An 18918-nucleotide genomic window follows, 5' to 3' on the forward strand; every position below is an offset into this window, starting at 1 on the left:
TTGGCCAAATCACTGCTGTGTATTCGCACATATTCATATTATAGCTCTATCTATAGTACATAAAACAATAACACTAAAAATCATTTAAATTCGAGTAATTCTATTTTAATTAATATGATTTTTGTTTTGTATATATGGTAAATTATTGTATTTAAACGCACGCTTACGTCTAGCTGCATACGATTTTCTTATTTGTGATTTCTTTTCTTCTTCTTTAATAATATATATAATATAATATACTATGTCGCATATAAAAAACAATTACTTAATATAGAGTACAAGATCGTTCCTTAGTTAAGTGTACAGATTTTGTTTTTCGCAACTATTTATATAAACGTAAGACATCATTCATCTCTAAAATGAATATGCTTCCGCCGCTCCCAGAAATTACGAAAATTAAGATACAAAGAGAAATCTTCGCGCCAATTCGTTAAAATAATATTAAGGGAAAAAAAATTCTCTATCGTTAGGGTGCATTAAATGAAAATTAAATAAAATCGTGTTAACGTCTGCGGAAGATTAATTCGGTTAGTACAATTTTTTTCTTTCTTTTTCGAAGTGAACAGAGCGCAATGTATAACAGTGCGTCATCTATTACTCCCTTCCCTCTGTAACTAACAGCGAATTTGGGCTACTTCTAATCAGATGAGATATTTGATTGATTTTCTGTTGTTAAATAAATATGCCTTTACTCGCATTTAAATGCAAATGAATTTGATTACACGTTACCCTCCGATGTGTCGCGCGCGATACGCGAGCTAACGCGAGAATCTCAATTGTATGACGATACAGAAGCTTCGCAAAAGTGCCACTTTCGCATGAAACAATTATGCTTCCATCCATCACCGCGACAATAGTTATTCTCGTGTCGCATCGTGGAATCGTCATATTGCACAGTGCTTGCGGATGCTAACGATGCGCGGTTATCGCGGCTGAGATAACTGCGAGATAAATATTCGCCCCGACATCGCCGCGCGTACATTCAGGTAACGCGCTAGCCGCGATAAACATCATCCAAGTGGATGATCGCAAACAAAGGTAAACTAAGGCGTCGGATACAAAAACAAAAGAAAGTAAAAATGGGGAAAAGGTAAAAGGATACAGAAAATCATATAAATAGTCACAACAGTGTCAAAAAATGTGAATGGTCAGCCACAACAATATGTGGGCATTCGACCACCGGGAACGGGGGATCAGCATCGTGCCGCTTCTCGTTCTTAGTCGGCGTAGTAGTAGTTATCCAAAGTGACCGTCCATCCGATTTAAGCTAAAAATTCATGAGGTGTCATTTTGGCTGGCAGGTCTGAGCGTTCACCTTGCATGTTCGTGTCTGTGGTGTGAGATCGAGCCAAGGCACCGATGAATCCGGCTGCTCTAGCTGAAGAGGCACGCGACATCGCGATGTTGCTGCGTTAATAGAACAATCTGCTCCACGTTCCGCCTCTGCATCCTACGAAGATTTCTTCACTCAATGTTTTTTGCGACCGAGAAGATTCACATGCATATCAGAGAAATATAAGAGACATAGTAGATACTATTAATAACCGCCGCGCTCGGAATCGAAACGATTTTCAAACATGGTGCACAGAGCACTTCCTACCTTAATCTTTCTTTGTATGGAGTTTCCATACCTAGATAAAAAGGAAAATCCGCGTTATTTACCTAGAAGAGAGTTCACTCCTTAAACATTTTATTCCATAGAAAATAGAGGTTTTTCACTTATATATTTATTTTATAAAACCATTTCGAGAGATTGTACGCGACATGTTTTTTAATCAAACTAAATCTCATTAACGCGCGAATCATAAAATTTGCGTCACTTTTCCTCTTCTTTAGACAATCGGCTCTCGTCTCGGCTCAATCATTTGTGCGCGTCTTATTTTCGGTAGAAACTACATGTACAAGCGTGTACTTCTCGATAGTCAATTAATCCGAATGATTTTGCGATCTTGCTCGCGCGAATATAAACGAATGTTACTCACCATACTCGCACTGGTAGAAGAGGTGGACGTGGCAGCAGAGGTAGGCACCGTCAATATTGGATAATATTATCTACTACTGCAAATCCGCAGGCCCCTAGGCCATTAGTCGACATCAGACGAACGAGTTCTCTAGCATGTGATGTCGCAACTTCCAACGGCGGTCGTCGGGATAAGTTACTAGACTCTGTTGATTATAGCAATTAGAAATGTTAGATTAACAATAAAAATTCTAAGAAGATTAATCTCCTAGAATTGTCTAGTTACTTGAATTTCATTATTCATAATTAATAAAACGGAATTTAAAAAGATGTAAAAGTAACACAAATAAATAACAAAATCATTAATTGGCGATAATTGGCGGTAATAATTTATAAGCAATCTAATTTCTTCTCGCAGAGCAATTTGGTCCACTGACATTAAACGTGCCGCCTTCTATTATTGTATTATTATGAAAACGTGCTCGTACTCTTACCAAGAATAGCAGAGTTCAACCTCGCGCAGACAGTTTCTCTTTCTTGAGGATTCAGTTGCCAGCCAACTGGTGAATTCCACGGATTAGAGTACGCTAACAGACTGAAAGCATCCTGCAGCATCTTCTTATTACTCTCGTTCTTTCCGTACTGCTGTCTCAGATGCACCGACTGTGAGTACAATTGTTTGCCGAATTCCAACATTTTTTCGATCGCCTGCTTGTTACCACCGCACAATTGCTTCTTGTTATTTTTATTACATGTCACTGTATCGGCGATATTACTGCTCTGCTGCTGACTCTGATTGGCACTGTTGTCGATTTCTGCAAACAATAAATGTTTATCTGTAATAAGAATCACATTCTACTTGATAAACACGTAGACAGATATATTTATTATACAATTTACAAAGGACTATAATTAAACTAATTACAGAAATCCATATGGCAATATCATTTATAATTTAAAGACGTCAGTGTAAACATTTTATTCCGAAGATAATCTAGTCTCTAATCTAGTCTTAACTATTTGCGATATCAATATTGAGATCTCACCCATATCTACATCCTCCCCATTTTGACACTTGTACCCATTCGAGTCCAGATTACCATTCTGATACCCGTTACTATTCTTGATACCGTTTACACCGGTGACACTATTTTCCTCCATGTCTACATCATCCTCTATCTGACCGTTGACGAATTGTGGACTGGTGCCGTTTATCGTATTATTGATATTCATCTCTTCCACGGTACCGGCCGGATTTGCGGACTTCGCGTACGCTTTGGTCGATTGTATCACACTGGTCTGATTGGGGTTGCCGTTTTGACAGACCTCCGAATCGCTGCCGTTCACCATTTCCACGAACTGGCGACACTTGAGCGCGAACAGCAGGTCCGGGTCCCGGTCGAGGAGACCAGGGTATAACCGATTGGTCGTGTCTATCGCTTCGCCGATACGACCAGACAATATCAGCTTTATAACCCCTGTAAATCGTTGTTGAATCACGTAATCAATCAATCAATCGATGATAAGAATTTAATAATCGACAGTCTTCTTCACACTTCCTCAAATTTTAAATTTACGATATTTAAATAAGTATCATAAATTTATAACTTCTTAACATTTATTTTTTCTCTTTCTTTCTCTTGATGTTCTAGGTTCTTTTCAGAAGAGTGATGACGACAATGAATAAACGACGACAAAGTAACACTTACTCTGTCGATTTTTGATAGAGTTATAATCCTCCTCGAACACCTGACCCGTGCTGCTGGCAAATGCCTCGGCGCTGTCGAGATATCCGTGATGGACGAGATACGTACACACCATTCTGTCGAATTCGTATAGAGCTTCGTTAACTCTCGAGAGATATCGCGAACATCCGTGGCGATTTTTTCCCGCTAACGTCCTCGATTTATCCGCGCAAGCATTTGGGAAGAACTCTCGCAAATCAAGGAGGATCTTAACGGACAACAATAACAAACGAAGGAGGAGCAAAAGCAACCACGAAAGGAGTGAAATCGCACCCGGTCTCCGTCTTTCTGGTCGTATATGTACCTGTGTAGAATCGCCTGCCACTGCCCCTGGCCGTGGTCTGGCGTGGGATAGTTTATGATCTGTAATCTCGTTCGTACGCGCAGTTCGTTGATCATGTCCCCGATGTCGAAGACAAACGGTAACTGTCCGAAGTTTGCATCCACCACCTCGCCTGGAGTCTGCAGACCGACCGTTGGAAAGAGATTGGGCTGCGAAAGTGAATTTTAAGTACAATTTCACATCGTCATACCTAATATGTAAGTAACATGCAATTAATAAATAAATTTCATCGCTTTATCGATATTAAATAAGTTAAAGGACTGGAGAATCAGATCACTCGAAAATTGTTCTCGTTTTTGACCATTTTTTGTAGCAAACTGAATATTAATAAATTAATAAATATACGAAAATGAAGTTTTAAGAGACAATTATACAATATGTATACAGATAAAAAGATGTCAAACATAAAAATAAGGCAGCTATTAATAAAAATAGATTTTTCTATTCTTTATACGTTGTATAAGTATTCTTCAAAACTTTATTTTCATACATTTCTTCAGTCTGCTATAAAAAATTGTTTCACAAATCTTCATCTTCTATCATTTTTTATCAATAAAACACTCTTGTAGTCTATATTTGTGAAATTTGTCAAAGAACTTTATGATAAATAATATATAATGCTTTCTTTCTATATATGAAGAAAAGGTATGAAAAGAAGAAAAACAGATGAAAGAAATTGATGTATAACTGAAATTTATGAGAAATGAAAAGTGCGAGGAGAGAAAAACTGCCTGCACTCCTATATTATTTGAGACCTTCGATTCCTCCTTCTCCGCTCCTTTTACTCCGCGTCTGTCCATTTTCGGAGCAGAGCACCATTTTTCCCCGTCCGTTTATATTATTGATGCGGCGAATGGCTTACAGGAAGGTCCGTGAAGGCGATGCCCAAGTGATGGCCATTCTTCGTGTAAAAGGCGGTGTTGTCAACGAGATTTACACCGCAACCGATCACGTCGCCGGTGGTGAAGGTTGGCCCGTAGGGTTGTCCGGTGCCACTTGAGCAGAAACTGTGACCATCGTCGCCGTGGTAGCCGTATGAATGCTTATCCCAACCGGGAAGTCTATTTACGTTAACACCTGAAGCCGAGAGGCCGATGCCCATGTAACCATCACGTCCCTTGCTCACGATTTTCACCTCGAAGTAGTACAGGCCGCAGGCAGCCGGTATCGAGTGCGTTGTGCGAACACTGGCAGCATCTTTGTGGGTTTTGCCGTAACCTGAAAAACGAAGACGGCCCCGACTCTCTTTATAGGAATCGGTGAATCCGACGACTATAGGTATACTCTGTGTGGCATGAAAATTTCAAATTGCAAGGAGAAATATGTTAAAAATAGAGACACAAAGAAAGAAAGAGAGACGCATTCACGAGTGGGATGTGCGGCTTGAGATTAAAACCAAGGTCATATAGCGCAGAGAGACGCGAGGACGAATACCATGCGTTCATACGTGTAATCTTCCTGCCTTCAACAGTCTAGGATTACATGTTAGTTGTCCTAATATATTAGAATATACAGAAAAGATTCATCAAAGATAGTTATACATTGCAAAGACAATTTATTTATTTTCATATCATGTTTGTTCTTATGATTCTTATTATTCTGTAAAAATGGTAAGATAAAATCATAAGATAAACACGAGAATATTTCATATTTTGTTTGTCTACGATACAACCCAGGAATTTCATTAAAATGTCTAAAAAATTAATGTGTAATGTGAGCACAATTTTTATCATTCTTGTAATTTTTATAATTTTCTGATAATTTGACGAATCAAATATATTTTTTCATTTTTATCTTGTCTCATTCCGAATATTAATTGCAAACCTTTTTTCGAAATGTTTTAAAGATTTTTAGTATTGAAAGAGGCAGAATTTGATCAAGCATATAAAAAATCTAGGCAAATGGAATGAAAAAGGGAAATGAAAGTGGAGGTAAAGAGATTGACTCGAAGAAATATATTCTCCGAGGAAGAGAATCCAATACCTATGCTTTTTTTCTATTTGTAACGCGGAGCAAATTTAATCAAATTGGCTGACCACACGTAAGTCTACGTCAAGATAATGGTAAGCGAGAACTATGGTCACCTTCGAGATACGCTATGTGCCTTGGGTACAACATGAAATATTGATTTCAGGTTGCATACATTAGTGCCACGAGGAAAAGCGTGATCTAGAGAAACGCCGAGAAGTCAACGTGAGTGAAATGGCCAGGTTCTTTCACGCATCGTAACTCGTAACGCAAACGATGTGTTTTCGGTGGCATTGCAGATATCCGCGCGATAAACAATGCCTTTAGGAAGCCAATGTACTTTAGGAAGCGACTTTCGCCTACGTTAATGTTAAGTGGAGGACCTTCGGCGCGCTTATATAACGAGATATCGCAGCCGTGCACGGACATTACGCAGGTATACATTTTTTTTCCTCGACAAAATCGAATTTGACGGCAATGAAAGTTTTAGTTTTCTTGCAAACTACCGTCTGTAATTTTCAATTTAAAATCGCTTAATGTCTCATATTCTAAACGAGAAATTAAAATTTTATCAATAACTGCGAAACTACAAATTGATTTGTGGGAAAACATGATTTACCTGGGCAGATGTAAGTAGGGCATTAGGTCATCGCGCGGCACATCGATGCAATATTACAAGCTTATCCACGATCTGTGATCTATGAGTTTCCGAGTGTGTTAGGCGCATGTCTCTCTCGCTTTTACACAACGTAATACACCCATATATCTCATTCACCGAGCATCATTTATATTGCTTTCGGAAGCTTTTATTAAACCATTAAAGTATCAGAGACTGAAATTTAAAAAACCCGATTCTTCGTGCAAACAACGCGACAGTCAATATCATTTGACGTAATATTGGCGTTATATAGGTCGGATCGTTTCTATATATGTATCCGGTTCATTTCGAAACAAAGAACAAATAGCTACCTGAGACCAGAATACTTTTTTATAAAATAATGTATATTAATACGCACATTACTCTGTGTACAGAATTGGAATATATTCATTGGCATAAACTAACGAATATAACTCAATTTCAAGTATTTAAGTAAATATCTGCATATCTAAATAGTAAAATATTAATAATAGTTAAATATTAATTAATGCACGTAATGCGAAATTCTACGTTATTGACATAAATATAAAAATGTAAATAAAGGAAGGCTGCTTTGATGTCTGTGTTAAATAATTAGATGAATTATATAGTAATACGATATTAGATTAATTTAGGGACCAAAAAAGCGCGTTTTTTAAATATTCTTAATTTTGTAGACAGTTCTATATCTTTAAACAGTTTTGTAAAAACAGAAAGTAGGTTAGAAAGAAACAAAGTAAATCATAAATAATTATTTTGCTAACTATTTAATGTTTGCAGAAACGGCCTTTTGAATGTGTCAAATTTTGCAAAAATGACAAACATTTATGATCGACAGGTCGAGGAAGTGCTTCAGAGTGCAAAGAAGATCAAGTCCGGTCGAGTCATGTTTATGGGATTAAAGAGCGAAACGCGTACACGTGCAAGGAAAAAGAGAAGAGTTGTGGTGACTAACGGTAGATACACTATTGCGAGTGACGACAGCGGCCTTCCGCTTTCTCAGGCTATGCATGCAAGGCAGGCCACGTGCACTCGTTCGTTCCGTTGCGGTTCGTAAACAGATTCGCATTCACGAATCACGGCAAGCCCACCAACACGGAGAGTCCATGGACAGTCGTGGTCGAATTCCCGGTCGAAATAATTACTACGGATGTGTGTGTAACCGACAGGTGCCCTGAAGGCTCTTCCAGGCCCGCAACAACAATCGCGACTCGTCTTTTAATTAGAAACAAAATAGTACAAGACAGAAAAGTATGGATTGCGAAAAATTCGTCATCGTTGGTAGAAATAAAAATTTCGAAATACTACAATTTTTAAACTCAATGCATAAAAATTACACGCAGTGATGCGGCATCAAAAATAATATCAATAGAAATGGAAAAAATTCTTTAAGCCTTCATATTTTATATTTTAAAAGAAGTAGATTTATAAAATTATATTCAATAAAAAAAAATAAAAAAAGGAAAAGTAATATAAATAAATTATCATAGATTTACTTTTTCTCTTCCCCTTCCTCCTTTTACGTAATCCGCAAAGATGAGTCGCGATTCACATGCATAAATTTGAGAAACTCTGATTATAGAGAATTCTCGAACGCATTGCGAGCAAGCAATAATTCATATTTCACGATTTCACGATTATCGCTGCACAAAATATTAATCTATTCTATTGATAGACGCTTCGCCAGTATCGTCGTATCTCTCATCTGATATATGACTTGTTCAATTAATAATTTCAAATTTTCATCTTTCCTCACGAGAAATATCGGACTCCCGATAGCCGAGTCGTGGACTTCGATAAATGAAAAGCAGGAGAAAGCGTATGTGAATTACAATAAATTAGAATAATAAATTAAATGTAAATAAATATATTGCAACTATAAAAGTATACGAGTCAAATAAGATATCTTTAATTAATTTCAGGTGAAATATGCTTCAACGGGATATTTCAATGTGAAAACCGAGCGCTGAAATATTTATGCTGCAACTGAAATTGCCCGAACGATCCGAGACGTGTGCTACGGCTCCGTAGAGAACCTCAGAGGCGACGATCGAAGTTAAATTAAAGGATTCGCGAGCGACGGATATTATCGACGCGTGGCGTGGCTTAGGGTCGAGCGTACGCATGCATTATATGCCTCATGTCGCGCATATTGTAACTTCTTGCACCTCACACCTTTCTATTCATAATAGTCAGAATTTTAGCAGCAACTGCTTAATCATATTACTCAACGATTTACTCATACGAACATCAACAACAACGTTCCTTTCGCGATGATACAAGTTGCTGGCGAATTTAATTTTTTTAATGAAATTTCATGTATAAACAGCCTTTGTAATACGTCTTGCAACTTTACTGTAACATTATATACACTTTTTACCCCCCCCCCAAAAAAAAAAAATGTTCAATGTATTATAAAACAAACATCCACGCATTCTAACTTTTACTTTACTGTGCACGAAGAAAAGAACAGTTTCGCCGAGGTATCTAAAAATTTAGCTAGATACAGATCTGAAAATAATTTTGCTGGACTATTAAAATAATTATGAAGGACGTTCAAGCATGAGCAATGCTACAAAAAGTTTTGACATTCTAGCAACTTATTTTAATGGTTCCAACAAAATTATTTTTAGATTTGTATCCAGTTAAATTTTTTAATGTTTTAACAGAATCATTCTTTCCGTACATATATCGTCGCGTTGCTTACGCGTATAAAATAGTACATGACGCTGCAGACATTATCATTAATTTATTCTCGTAAATACAAAGGAATCGACTTGCGAAAGTCAGAGTTCTCGAATCGAGAAAAGGAAAATGCCGTTAAAAATTACCATGTCACGTGTTTGCAAAATAATCGAACAAACGCGGCGACGATTGTTTATCTCTTTCGCTTCGTTTCCTCTCAACAATCTTCGTGCGCCAGATCAAGGAAAAACAATATTTTCACTGCACACGAATACATCACGTTCGCTGAGCGTGAACGCTCGACGACCGATTGCAGCGTGTTCATGTTTTAAATGCTCTTTAACTTTACTTATTTCGTGCGAAGCGCGGTGCGCCGAGGAAATAGAAAAGTCGCTCTCGACGTGTTCGTCGTTGTCGTCATCATCATATACGTTATGTTGCGGCCGAGCTTGCGGCACACCAGAAATCCAGATACAACCCTGTATACAGGGTGATTCTTAAATAAGCGCCAAAAAAGTTGACGGAAATATTCCTTAGCTGAGGAAGGAAAGATCCCGTAAGACAAATACATGTCCTAAACCGCTTTTTTTCCTCAAGATACTTGAGAAAAAATGTGTCAAAAATATTATTCAAATTTGACATACGGTGTTAAAAATCAACATCATTTTCCTAGCATTGTTTCGATGAAACATTTTTGTATCTACCGAGGGAGTAACTTTAATACTCTCTGTATGTTGAAAACAAAGCAAAATTTAGGACACATGTAAGACACTTATCTTCCAAAGCTCAGCCACGAGGGAGGAATATCCCCCTTCAGTTTTTCCGTTACTTGCCTTAGGAATCACCCTGTGCGCGACGAGCGCACGGGGGAGCTTAAAGAGGCGAGAGAAAAAAAGAGCCCTCGCCATTTCTGGCATCGTTACGACACACGAGAAAAGAAACTTGTCCGGTTGTAGGGAGAACTCATGGGATATTTGAATAAACGTGGATTGCGCTCCGCGCCGAGGCAAGCAAGGCTGGTTCCTTTGTCAAAATTTTAACTAAAACCGAGGAGGATCTGTTCGCGTGGAGGATCGGACGATCGCGGTTCCACGGCGACGATAATCCGGCGGTCAAACATCGCCGTGGAACGAGCTCTCCATTTTCCGCCATTAAGTATCACGGCGATCGGGTCTCGTATCGGATTGCTGACGCAGCAGCTCCGCTACTTCCATTCAACCGGGGAACGCTCTTTGTTTGTTCAGCGATCCCTCGCGATTTACCCTCGAATATGGGAGTGCTCAGACTCGCGGTTATCTTCCTCTCGACATTGAGAGGAAAAGAAAAAGAGTTAGATAATTTGTCTCGGATTCGGGAAACGAATTCCTTATTGAATTTAATCTCGACGTTGCTCTCCGACGAGAGCGAGACACCCTGTATATGGACGCTAAATTCGAAATTCGTGGAGGCGACACGAAGCGGAGGATTCGACGAGTGTCAAGGCGTGGAGTCGAGTCCACGTATCGTTTTCGCGTCGACGACGCAGCTGTCATTGACATTGTGCGTGCCCGTTCTATGTCGCTCTCTTTCTCTCTCTCTATCTCTCTCTCTCTCTCCCTCTGTTCCTCTCTCGGTATATCTGTTAATCTCTGTCTCGCTCGCTCGCACACTCACTCGATTCCTCCCTCCCTCCGTCCCACCCTCCCTCTCTCTGTAGCTTTTCTTTTCTCTACCAGACGCGTTGATGGAAATCGAGGAGGCGACGCGAGGACGTGGTGTCGTCGTCGTCGACGACGACAAAGACGACACCACGTCGAAGACGCGCAGAGACCCGATCGCGAGGGGACTGGCTGACTGATCAGCTGATTCCTTTGTTTAGGTCGCTGACACACGCTAAAATAGCGCCCTGCCATTTTCAATCGATCGACCGTGCCTGCCCCCGGGAGCAGCCCGACCGCGGGCACGGAGCACACGAGGCAGGGTCCGGGCGAGAGTCCGGGAGGCGGCGACGCGACCAACGGGTGGCCGTCGTCGCCCGCGAGGACGACGCGCGCGCGCGCGCGCTACGCATGCATGCATGCATGCATGCACACATGCACACATGCATGTACGCACGCACGCACACACGCCACGACGAAGGGAAACGCATCGCATCGCATCGCCTGGCGCGCGCTCGCGGAGGTCGCGCGCCGCGACGGGCTACCCACGTACCTTTGTAGTGAACGCGAAGATTGTTTTGCGACAGGCCAATATAGCTGTACTTGTCCTTGGTGCTCCAGGAGCGCGGCAGCGGCGTCTTCTCCTCGTCCACCATCGGATAGAGCAGCTTCAGCCGATCCACGGGCTGGCTCTGCCCCGAATTCGTTTTCCCAGGCTCCATAACACTCCGTTCATCGCTGGTGGCGGCCATCATTGTCATCCGCTGCCCCACTCGCCCCGCTCTGGCCACCGTCGTGCCGCAGCAGCAATATCCACGATTCCTGGACGCGAGAGTATGGCCCTATGCCTGCCGCTGCGCAACGTCGCACGCGCAACTCTCTCGGCTTCTCCCCGCTCTCCCCCTTACCCTGACACACGACACCCAGCGCGAAGCGAGCGGCAGATAGACGAGCGTGCCACCTGCTCGCGTCGCCTGCCCCGCCCCCTTTGGGCCATCGATGTTAGCATGCCACTGCATGCCACGGCCAACGGCCACGCGCGACCGAAAAGCAAAAAAGCGAAAACCGGAGCGCTGGAAGCTGGCTGGAGCGCGTCGGGCACGAGTCGACTCTATTTCTCCAGGATTTTTCGTCGCGCGAGAACCGCTCTTTCGAGAAAGCAGCGTGCTTCCCACGAACGTGTAATATGTTCGAGAGAAAACTGAGGGCGCTTGGCTACTTGGAGTGGGACAAAGTCGACGGAAACAGTGAGCGACTTTTGACACATGTCATAACCTATACGCGACGTCAAAATGGAAAAAGTCTTGAGAGTATCGTAGATTTCGTTAGGAGTCTGAAACATTAACATGAAGTCAATTAAAGATTAATATAAGTTTAAGCCACGCGACGACATTTCGTTGTTCCTGGGTAGAGTTGAAGACACTTATATGGTCAACCACCCGGTGACGGACGTAACCAAAAAGAAAATTGCTCTGCAAATTCTGACGCACACACTATTTTATTAATATTTTTTTTAATTATCCATACAAAATCAGGAGACTCGTCTATATCCACGATATTTATCTGTCTTGTAATATCAGATTTTTACATTCCATTTTGTGCTCACATAACAAGCAATGTTAATTTGGAGTACTACCATGAGTAAATTTTCACCTAGCTGCCAGTTTAAGTTTAGTACAGTTTTTGTTATGAAAATTTTAATAGTTTAAAATAATATTTTAATAATAATTATAAGATTTTATTACATCAAAACATAATCTTAATTCAATTAGTCTAATAATTTGAGATCTACAAAAAGAATATAAAAGAAACTTATAAATATAAAAATATTAAAGAATTCATAATCATATGGGTAAATTTTTATTCAGAATAGTACTAATATCAAAACAACATGAATAGCACTTCGAGGTTAATGTATGGATGTAAAAATTGTCACAATTGCATCAAATTTTTTTAATTATAGAATGAGAGGAAGCTTCTTAGTAATTGTAACACTGACACAGTGTTGTAATATTTCAGATACTGAGCACTTCAGAAAGGTAATTGTATGGTTGGAAGATCAAAAAATACGCCTTTATACGATAGAGGACCGTCAGAAGTTGAGAGACATTACCTCCCCCGAATGGCCAAATATCTTCGAAAAGTATTGCAATGATGTCAATTGTTCAATAACTAATAAGAACGAGGTTGATCTGTTAGAATGGTTCTTAGGATATGCCATTTGGCTAGAATTTGGAGATGATTGTGAGTAAGATTGCTTGAAACAATTGAAATTAAAGCTGTAAAGGTATATTTATAATAGATTGTAATAAGTACAAATTCCATAAAATTCCTTATTAGATGCATTGAAGATTGAGGAATAAAAATCAAAGATGAAAAATTGGTCAATCATATAATTTCAATTTTTATTTCATTCGTTCTAATTATATGAGTTCTAATCTCTTATTTGCAAACCTCAATCTCTAATGTGTAATTTGATACAGGCTCAAGAATTTAAATAATCATTAATTGCTTAATCACATATATACAGTTCTTAATCAATAATAAAATCAATAACGATAACAAAATGTACATAGAATATATAATTTATTTTACTAGGCAAGAAATATCAACAAGTCATAGGAAGTAAAGCAAAAAATAAAGAAGAAGTGAAAGTGCCTAATATTAAATCCACAAATCCTTTAGACACTTTAAATTGTAAGTATATCTTGCGCTGCATTGTTACTACAATATTCGATACAGAAATGTGTCGCACGTGGAAGTTTAATCTAAGGTATAATCTTGCGGTTCTATCTTTCTTTAGTCGATAATGATGCTTTCAAAAACGGAGTTAATTCAATAGCCAAATTATTGAATGTACCAAAGCATTCTGATCATCTCATCACGCTACAAGCGTGCAGTAAACTTGTGTGTAACAAGTTAAATTCTGATGCAATTAAGCAAAGTAATAACACTATGAACGCAAAGAATAAATCCCAAACGAAGATGGTAGGACCTAGCTTTCATATGGGCGACGCGATGTTGGACAATGCTGCCAAAGGCCTTTCCTTATTGTACATTCAAGATCTTAGAAATCTCCAGACGAAAATTAACGAAACAATAGTTGCTGTGCAAAATATAACGGCTAATCCGAAAACTGACACTAAATTAGGAAAAGTTGGTAAATAAATGGCTGTTTGTTAATATTTTATACTATAGGAAAAGGCAGGTATCTGATACCTTGATCGAGGAACATAGACAAATTAGCAAAATGCTTAATGTCATGTACAGGTCTCAAAACAATTTTAAACTAAAATTTGTAAAACAAAGTAATGTAAAATGTTTATTTTTGTTTCATGCCAAATTTATAAGTGTATGATTTTGCAATAAAATACAGTATAATGTTTCTCTCTTGTATAAAATTAATATTATACAGATTCACTAATGCAACAAAAAATACTCATTATGTACAAATAAAAGTCATATTGTTAATTTAATTATATAAATACTAGAAATATTGGAATAATACATTTCAATCACATCACACAGAATACACAAATATCGAGCAATAAATATAAATTTGCTTTATTTATAATTCTGGTAAATTATTAGATTTTTACGTTCTGAAAATTATAGCCTGTTATCTAATATTATTACAAATATCGAAATAATTTATAATTATATTTATTTATAATATATATTCTCTTTAAAACGATAAAATATAAATTTATTTAACATATAACATATATGTCAAACACATATTTTATTTTAGATTGTTCACAAAAATAAATTTACTTTGTAATTATTTGGTATCACGTTTCTAACTGATTTATATTTAACATGTCTGTAGCTGTAATATGTCTAGATATTAAAATTCTGAGAGCATATTCAGAGAAAAAAACAACTACTACTTTATTTGAAAAAAATTATTGTATGTGTATACACACACATACATTTAGATATACATTATGAAGATTTTTGAAATCCGATACATATCTCATAGGATTTGAAAAAAGTTGTTGGAAAAGTTATGTTATTGGTAAATACGCGTAATTGTTAGAACGTAATTTTATACAGCATAGCTGAATAGAAAACAAATTATGAATATATCAATAAGTGAGCCTTTTTGTAAATGTGTATATGTCCATACATTTGTGAAATTATCTGTTTGTCATCTCTTATTATTTATTTCAAATTTACTTATAATAGCATCAAAATCCATTGAATATAAATAATTATATGTATAAGAAGAAATGCGTACATTTGTGGATGTATGTATATGTATACATATATGTCTATATAGGAATGTATAATAAATTACCTCTTCTTGCATGTTTCAGAAATACTAGAAGGCAATATATGTTTTTGCACATTTAAATTAAAGTACTGTTTAGAAAAGATATAAATGAAAGATTATTATACTAAATTATTTATGTTAGATTTTCTATTTAACTGTAAGAAGAAACGTTTCTTTTATGCTTTCTAGTAGCTCTGACACGTCTTTCATAGGCGAGAGTATAATATAATATACTAAAAAACGTTTTAAAATGGTAAAAAGCATATTCTATTTACATATTATTAAGAATCGTATTATTTTCGAATCTTCAATATTAAAAGCATATCCATTAGTAAATATACATACGTATATAGTGGCAAGCATGAAGCATACATCTGCTGATTATATTCATTGTCAATGCATTCGTACATATTATAGATATTTGTCAATATATCTCTGTTTATTGTAATTATTTTAAAAAATTCATACTTTACATATATTTATATTTAATATTAACCATTTTTCTAAAAAGAAAGTGCTTATTCTACGCTTCCAAAGGAATGAAATAAATTAAAGGAAACTTAGAGTATTGTAAAATTACATATATTTATAAAAATATGATAGTTATCACAGAATTTATGAATATCAGTTTTGTCAATGCAGCATTTTGCGTATAAAGTCTCTTTGCATCCATTTTTGTGGTACTCTGAGGAATTTTTATAAGAAGCTTGTAAGATGTGACTATGATATGTTCAAACGTGATTTCTGAGACTTTACTTAAGTTATAATATGAACACGCCCCTAGATATTGTACAATATATTGATTTCTCCCTGACATCACAGTTTTTCTTCTTCTTTATATTGCACTAAAAATTCAATACTTATTTTATACATTATTCGTTAAAATCTCATTGTACAAGTAGAAATACACAGTAATAATTATATTTTCTTGTACATGCGATATTTTTATAAATTGTGATTTAATATTCCGTTAAAACAATATTAAATCCACAAGAATGTATTTTTGTATAATATGAAAATTTGTATGTGTAGCCACTGTTTGAAAGCAGTTTCTACAGCAAATTGAATACAAATATTAATAAGCGAATAATTTGTTCTTTTTTATTAAATTGAAAAGAATTTATGTAAGTGCATTTTAATGTATTTATGCTTCATTTACTAAGGCACTCTATACTGAAGCTTTATTATAATATATTATCAGAATTATTTATTATCAGAATTATTTTATTTTCGGCAGAATATATTTCCTGACTATAAGCCAGCATTTATAATCTAATGGAATATATGAGATAATTCATATTTATGATACATAAAGGAAATAGTTATAAACAATTTGTACTTGCAACTTAACATAAAATCTTATCTAATGATGAATAACTTCTTTTTAAGACAAATGCTTATAATTTTTTACTTGGAAATTCCACAAGATGCTGTAATAATGTACTTAGTTTACGTGAGCAATTTTATAAACGCGTTTTAATTTCTAATGTAACAGCAAGTTATAGGTATAACGATAGTTATATCTATAACAATACGTAACAGATGAAAAATGGATAGATCAACGAATATAGTAACTTCCATTTACGTATTGCCAAAAATGTGTGCAATTCTTAGGTTAGTGCCAAATTATACGTAATTCATGATTCGCAATTTGTAATTCACTGTGCAATATAACTATATTGATTGATTCACGATGACTCGCACTTGACGTTTTATGAAAAAAAAAAACGAATCAAACGAATGCTTGATGAACCAGTTTATTCACATTGTGCACGAACTGTGAATTTCGAATCACAAATTGCACAGAATCTAGTATGAGCTTTAAGAATCATAATATATATTTCTGTTTGTAGATTTACAGAAAACAAGGAAGAAGCTATTTTTTTCTATAACAATATAAAATAACGTGTAGATAGTTACGAAAGTCTACATCTATCTCGGTTTCCAGAAGGCACTGGTTGCAACATACGTCTGCTTCTTTCCTCGTCGTCTAAAGAGGCCTGGAGAGCTCTAGCTAACGCCTCGTCCTCGGTCATCGTCCCTTGAAGACTACGGAACGAATGCGCGTTACTGTTGCCGCTATTCTGTGATATTGTAGTTTGACCTTTCTTCTTGTTTAGTGCCTCCAGTCTGCGCAGTCTCAACGCCTCCTCGGCACCGATGCAGGCGTGATCGGTGGGATGTCTGTGTTTCAGGCAAAAGTTGGCACCACATTCGCTACACTTCACCGGCACCATCTCCTTGACCTTGCAGCCCTTTGAGGAACACTTGTTGGAGAACACCTTCCTACTACGGCTCTCTCTGCAGTCGTTATCCATATGCAGTCCCACGGCCACGTCGGGCAGGTCGCCGCGCTTTATCGGTATAGGAGTGTCGCACAATGGACACACGGGCACCTGTACGTTCTTTTTGTATGCGCTAGGGCAGCTGTGACTCGTATAAGTTATATGATCCGTGCAAAAGATTCCTTTGCAAGCATCACATTTGAGAGGTAAAAAATCTAAGCGATTGCACGTACTCTCGGAGCAATGTTCTCCCAAATTTGGAAATTCCATTACGTTTCCTTATCAGATATCTGCAAAAGTAATTTGACAACATAAATCTAAAAAAAAAACATTAATTGCAAAGATAAATCTTCTTTGAAAATAAGCATATCCTACTCGTTAGCTAGATTAATCAAAAATAATGTCTGGTTCTTAAAATCAAGCAAAATTTAAACTCGAAATACATTTTCTTGTATTTTTTAAAACAATCACGTTCCCTGATGTAATTAACTGCACTCACCCTCTCCTATTAAACAAAGCTTTTCTCAGAAAGCTCAAATCACAAAGGCTCAAGATTTCAAACGTGTATATTTTACATGCGCGCGAGGCTAAAAGTTGACGTGGAAGTGAGTGACGTGAGGAACTCGTGCCGAACTGTCACGATGAATTTTACAATAACGACGTACCTTGACTCAGCCAAAATGAAAAGCTACAAGGACCTGGGCACTTGGGAGAGATTGCAGGTGCACTGCACGTATCTCCTCCTCCCTCTCTTCCGTCGAATGAGTCCTTAAGCACGTACGCAAATTGCTCGTCGTTTTAACGATACCGTACGTCGCTAAAATTTCCGATTGGCACTATTGGCAGGGCAGCAGCGATTGCGACAGACCGAACAACTTCACCCACGATAACCATACACCGTATGCCATTGATAAGACCAACACGTGTACTAATGTACTTCCTTTATATATTCTCGCGCGGCGATAGAAACCGATGACCAACGATGATAAACGATTTTCGCAGAACCTGCACCTACCTACACTTTTGCGGAGAAAAGCGCGTCATCGAGGTTGCTGACGAAAGGTAATTGAACGTGACGCAATATCGCGACACGACGATGGTCGCGTTTTGCGCGGACGCACGAGTAAATTAAGATCACCCGCTAAATTCGAAGGTAACATTATTGTAACAAACGCGAAAGATGTGAAAAGCGAAATTACAACGAATTTACAGTAAATAAAATTCATATTATTATTTGCATTAATATGAATATAAATTGAATTAAATTAAAAAATTTTTTCAATTAGAGTAACATAATTTTTTTTACTTTTATTATACTCTAAATAACAAAACACATATACAATGTAGTATGGATTATTAAATAAATTTAATATTTTATTTCT

General features: G+C 37.4%; 3 protein-coding genes and 1 long non-coding RNA gene across 9 annotated transcripts; 2 read left to right on the plus strand and 2 right to left on the minus strand.

Moving 5' to 3' along the window:
• On the minus strand, positions 1-11872 carry LOC105831310 (ran-binding protein 9). Of its 4 annotated transcripts, none has more exons than XM_036289807.1 (9): positions 11529-11872; positions 4911-5293; positions 4010-4197; positions 3670-3782; positions 3007-3438; positions 2455-2775; positions 1983-2166; positions 1601-1631; positions 1-1450 (listed from the first exon to the last, which is right to left on the minus strand). In XM_036289807.1, the coding sequence occupies exons 1-7, from the start codon at positions 11734-11736 to the stop codon at positions 2033-2035; spliced, it is 1779 nt and encodes a 592-aa protein (XP_036145700.1). In that variant the 5' UTR covers positions 11737-11872; the 3' UTR covers positions 1-1450; positions 1601-1631; positions 1983-2032. The 4 variants fall into 4 exon arrangements, with proteins under 4 accessions (XP_036145700.1, XP_036145701.1, XP_036145702.1 ...); XM_036289808.1 differs by having other exon boundaries at positions 1601-1662; XM_036289809.1 differs by lacking the exon at positions 1601-1631 and having other exon boundaries at positions 4911-5266.
• LOC105831312 lies at positions 5826-9054 on the plus strand. 2 transcript variants are annotated; one of them, XR_004964117.1, is made up of 2 exons: positions 5826-6645; positions 7492-9054. It is a non-coding gene; the product is annotated as an uncharacterized LOC105831312 (long non-coding RNA). The 2 variants fall into 2 exon arrangements; XR_004964116.1 differs by having other exon boundaries at positions 5826-6452.
• A 146-nt stretch (positions 11873-12018) lies between the features above and the next one.
• LOC105837915 (RNA transcription, translation and transport factor protein) lies at positions 12019-14360 on the plus strand. The gene is made up of 4 exons (XM_012683098.3): positions 12019-12222; positions 12995-13219; positions 13574-13672; positions 13779-14360. The coding sequence occupies exons 1-4, from the start codon at positions 12162-12164 to the stop codon at positions 14141-14143; spliced, it is 750 nt and encodes a 249-aa protein (XP_012538552.1). The 5' UTR covers positions 12019-12161; the 3' UTR covers positions 14144-14360.
• Positions 14361-14523: 163 nt separating this feature from the next.
• Positions 14524-18531, minus strand: LOC105837918 (AN1-type zinc finger protein 2A). 2 transcript variants are annotated; one of them, XM_012683104.3, is made up of 3 exons: positions 18202-18531; positions 18036-18123; positions 14524-17826 (listed from the first exon to the last, which is right to left on the minus strand). In XM_012683104.3, exon 3 carries the CDS (start codon positions 17804-17806, stop codon positions 17168-17170), a length of 639 nt encoding a protein of 212 aa, XP_012538558.1. In that variant the 5' UTR covers positions 17807-17826; positions 18036-18123; positions 18202-18531; the 3' UTR covers positions 14524-17167. The 2 variants fall into 2 exon arrangements, with proteins under 2 accessions (XP_012538558.1, XP_012538557.1); XM_012683103.3 differs by lacking the exon at positions 18036-18123 and having other exon boundaries at positions 18202-18527.
• Between the last annotated feature and the right edge of the window lie 387 nt (positions 18532-18918).

This window comes from Monomorium pharaonis, chromosome 7 (assembly GCF_013373865.1).
Source record: "Monomorium pharaonis isolate MP-MQ-018 chromosome 7, ASM1337386v2, whole genome shotgun sequence".
NCBI lineage: Eukaryota > Metazoa > Arthropoda > Insecta > Hymenoptera > Formicidae > Monomorium > Monomorium pharaonis.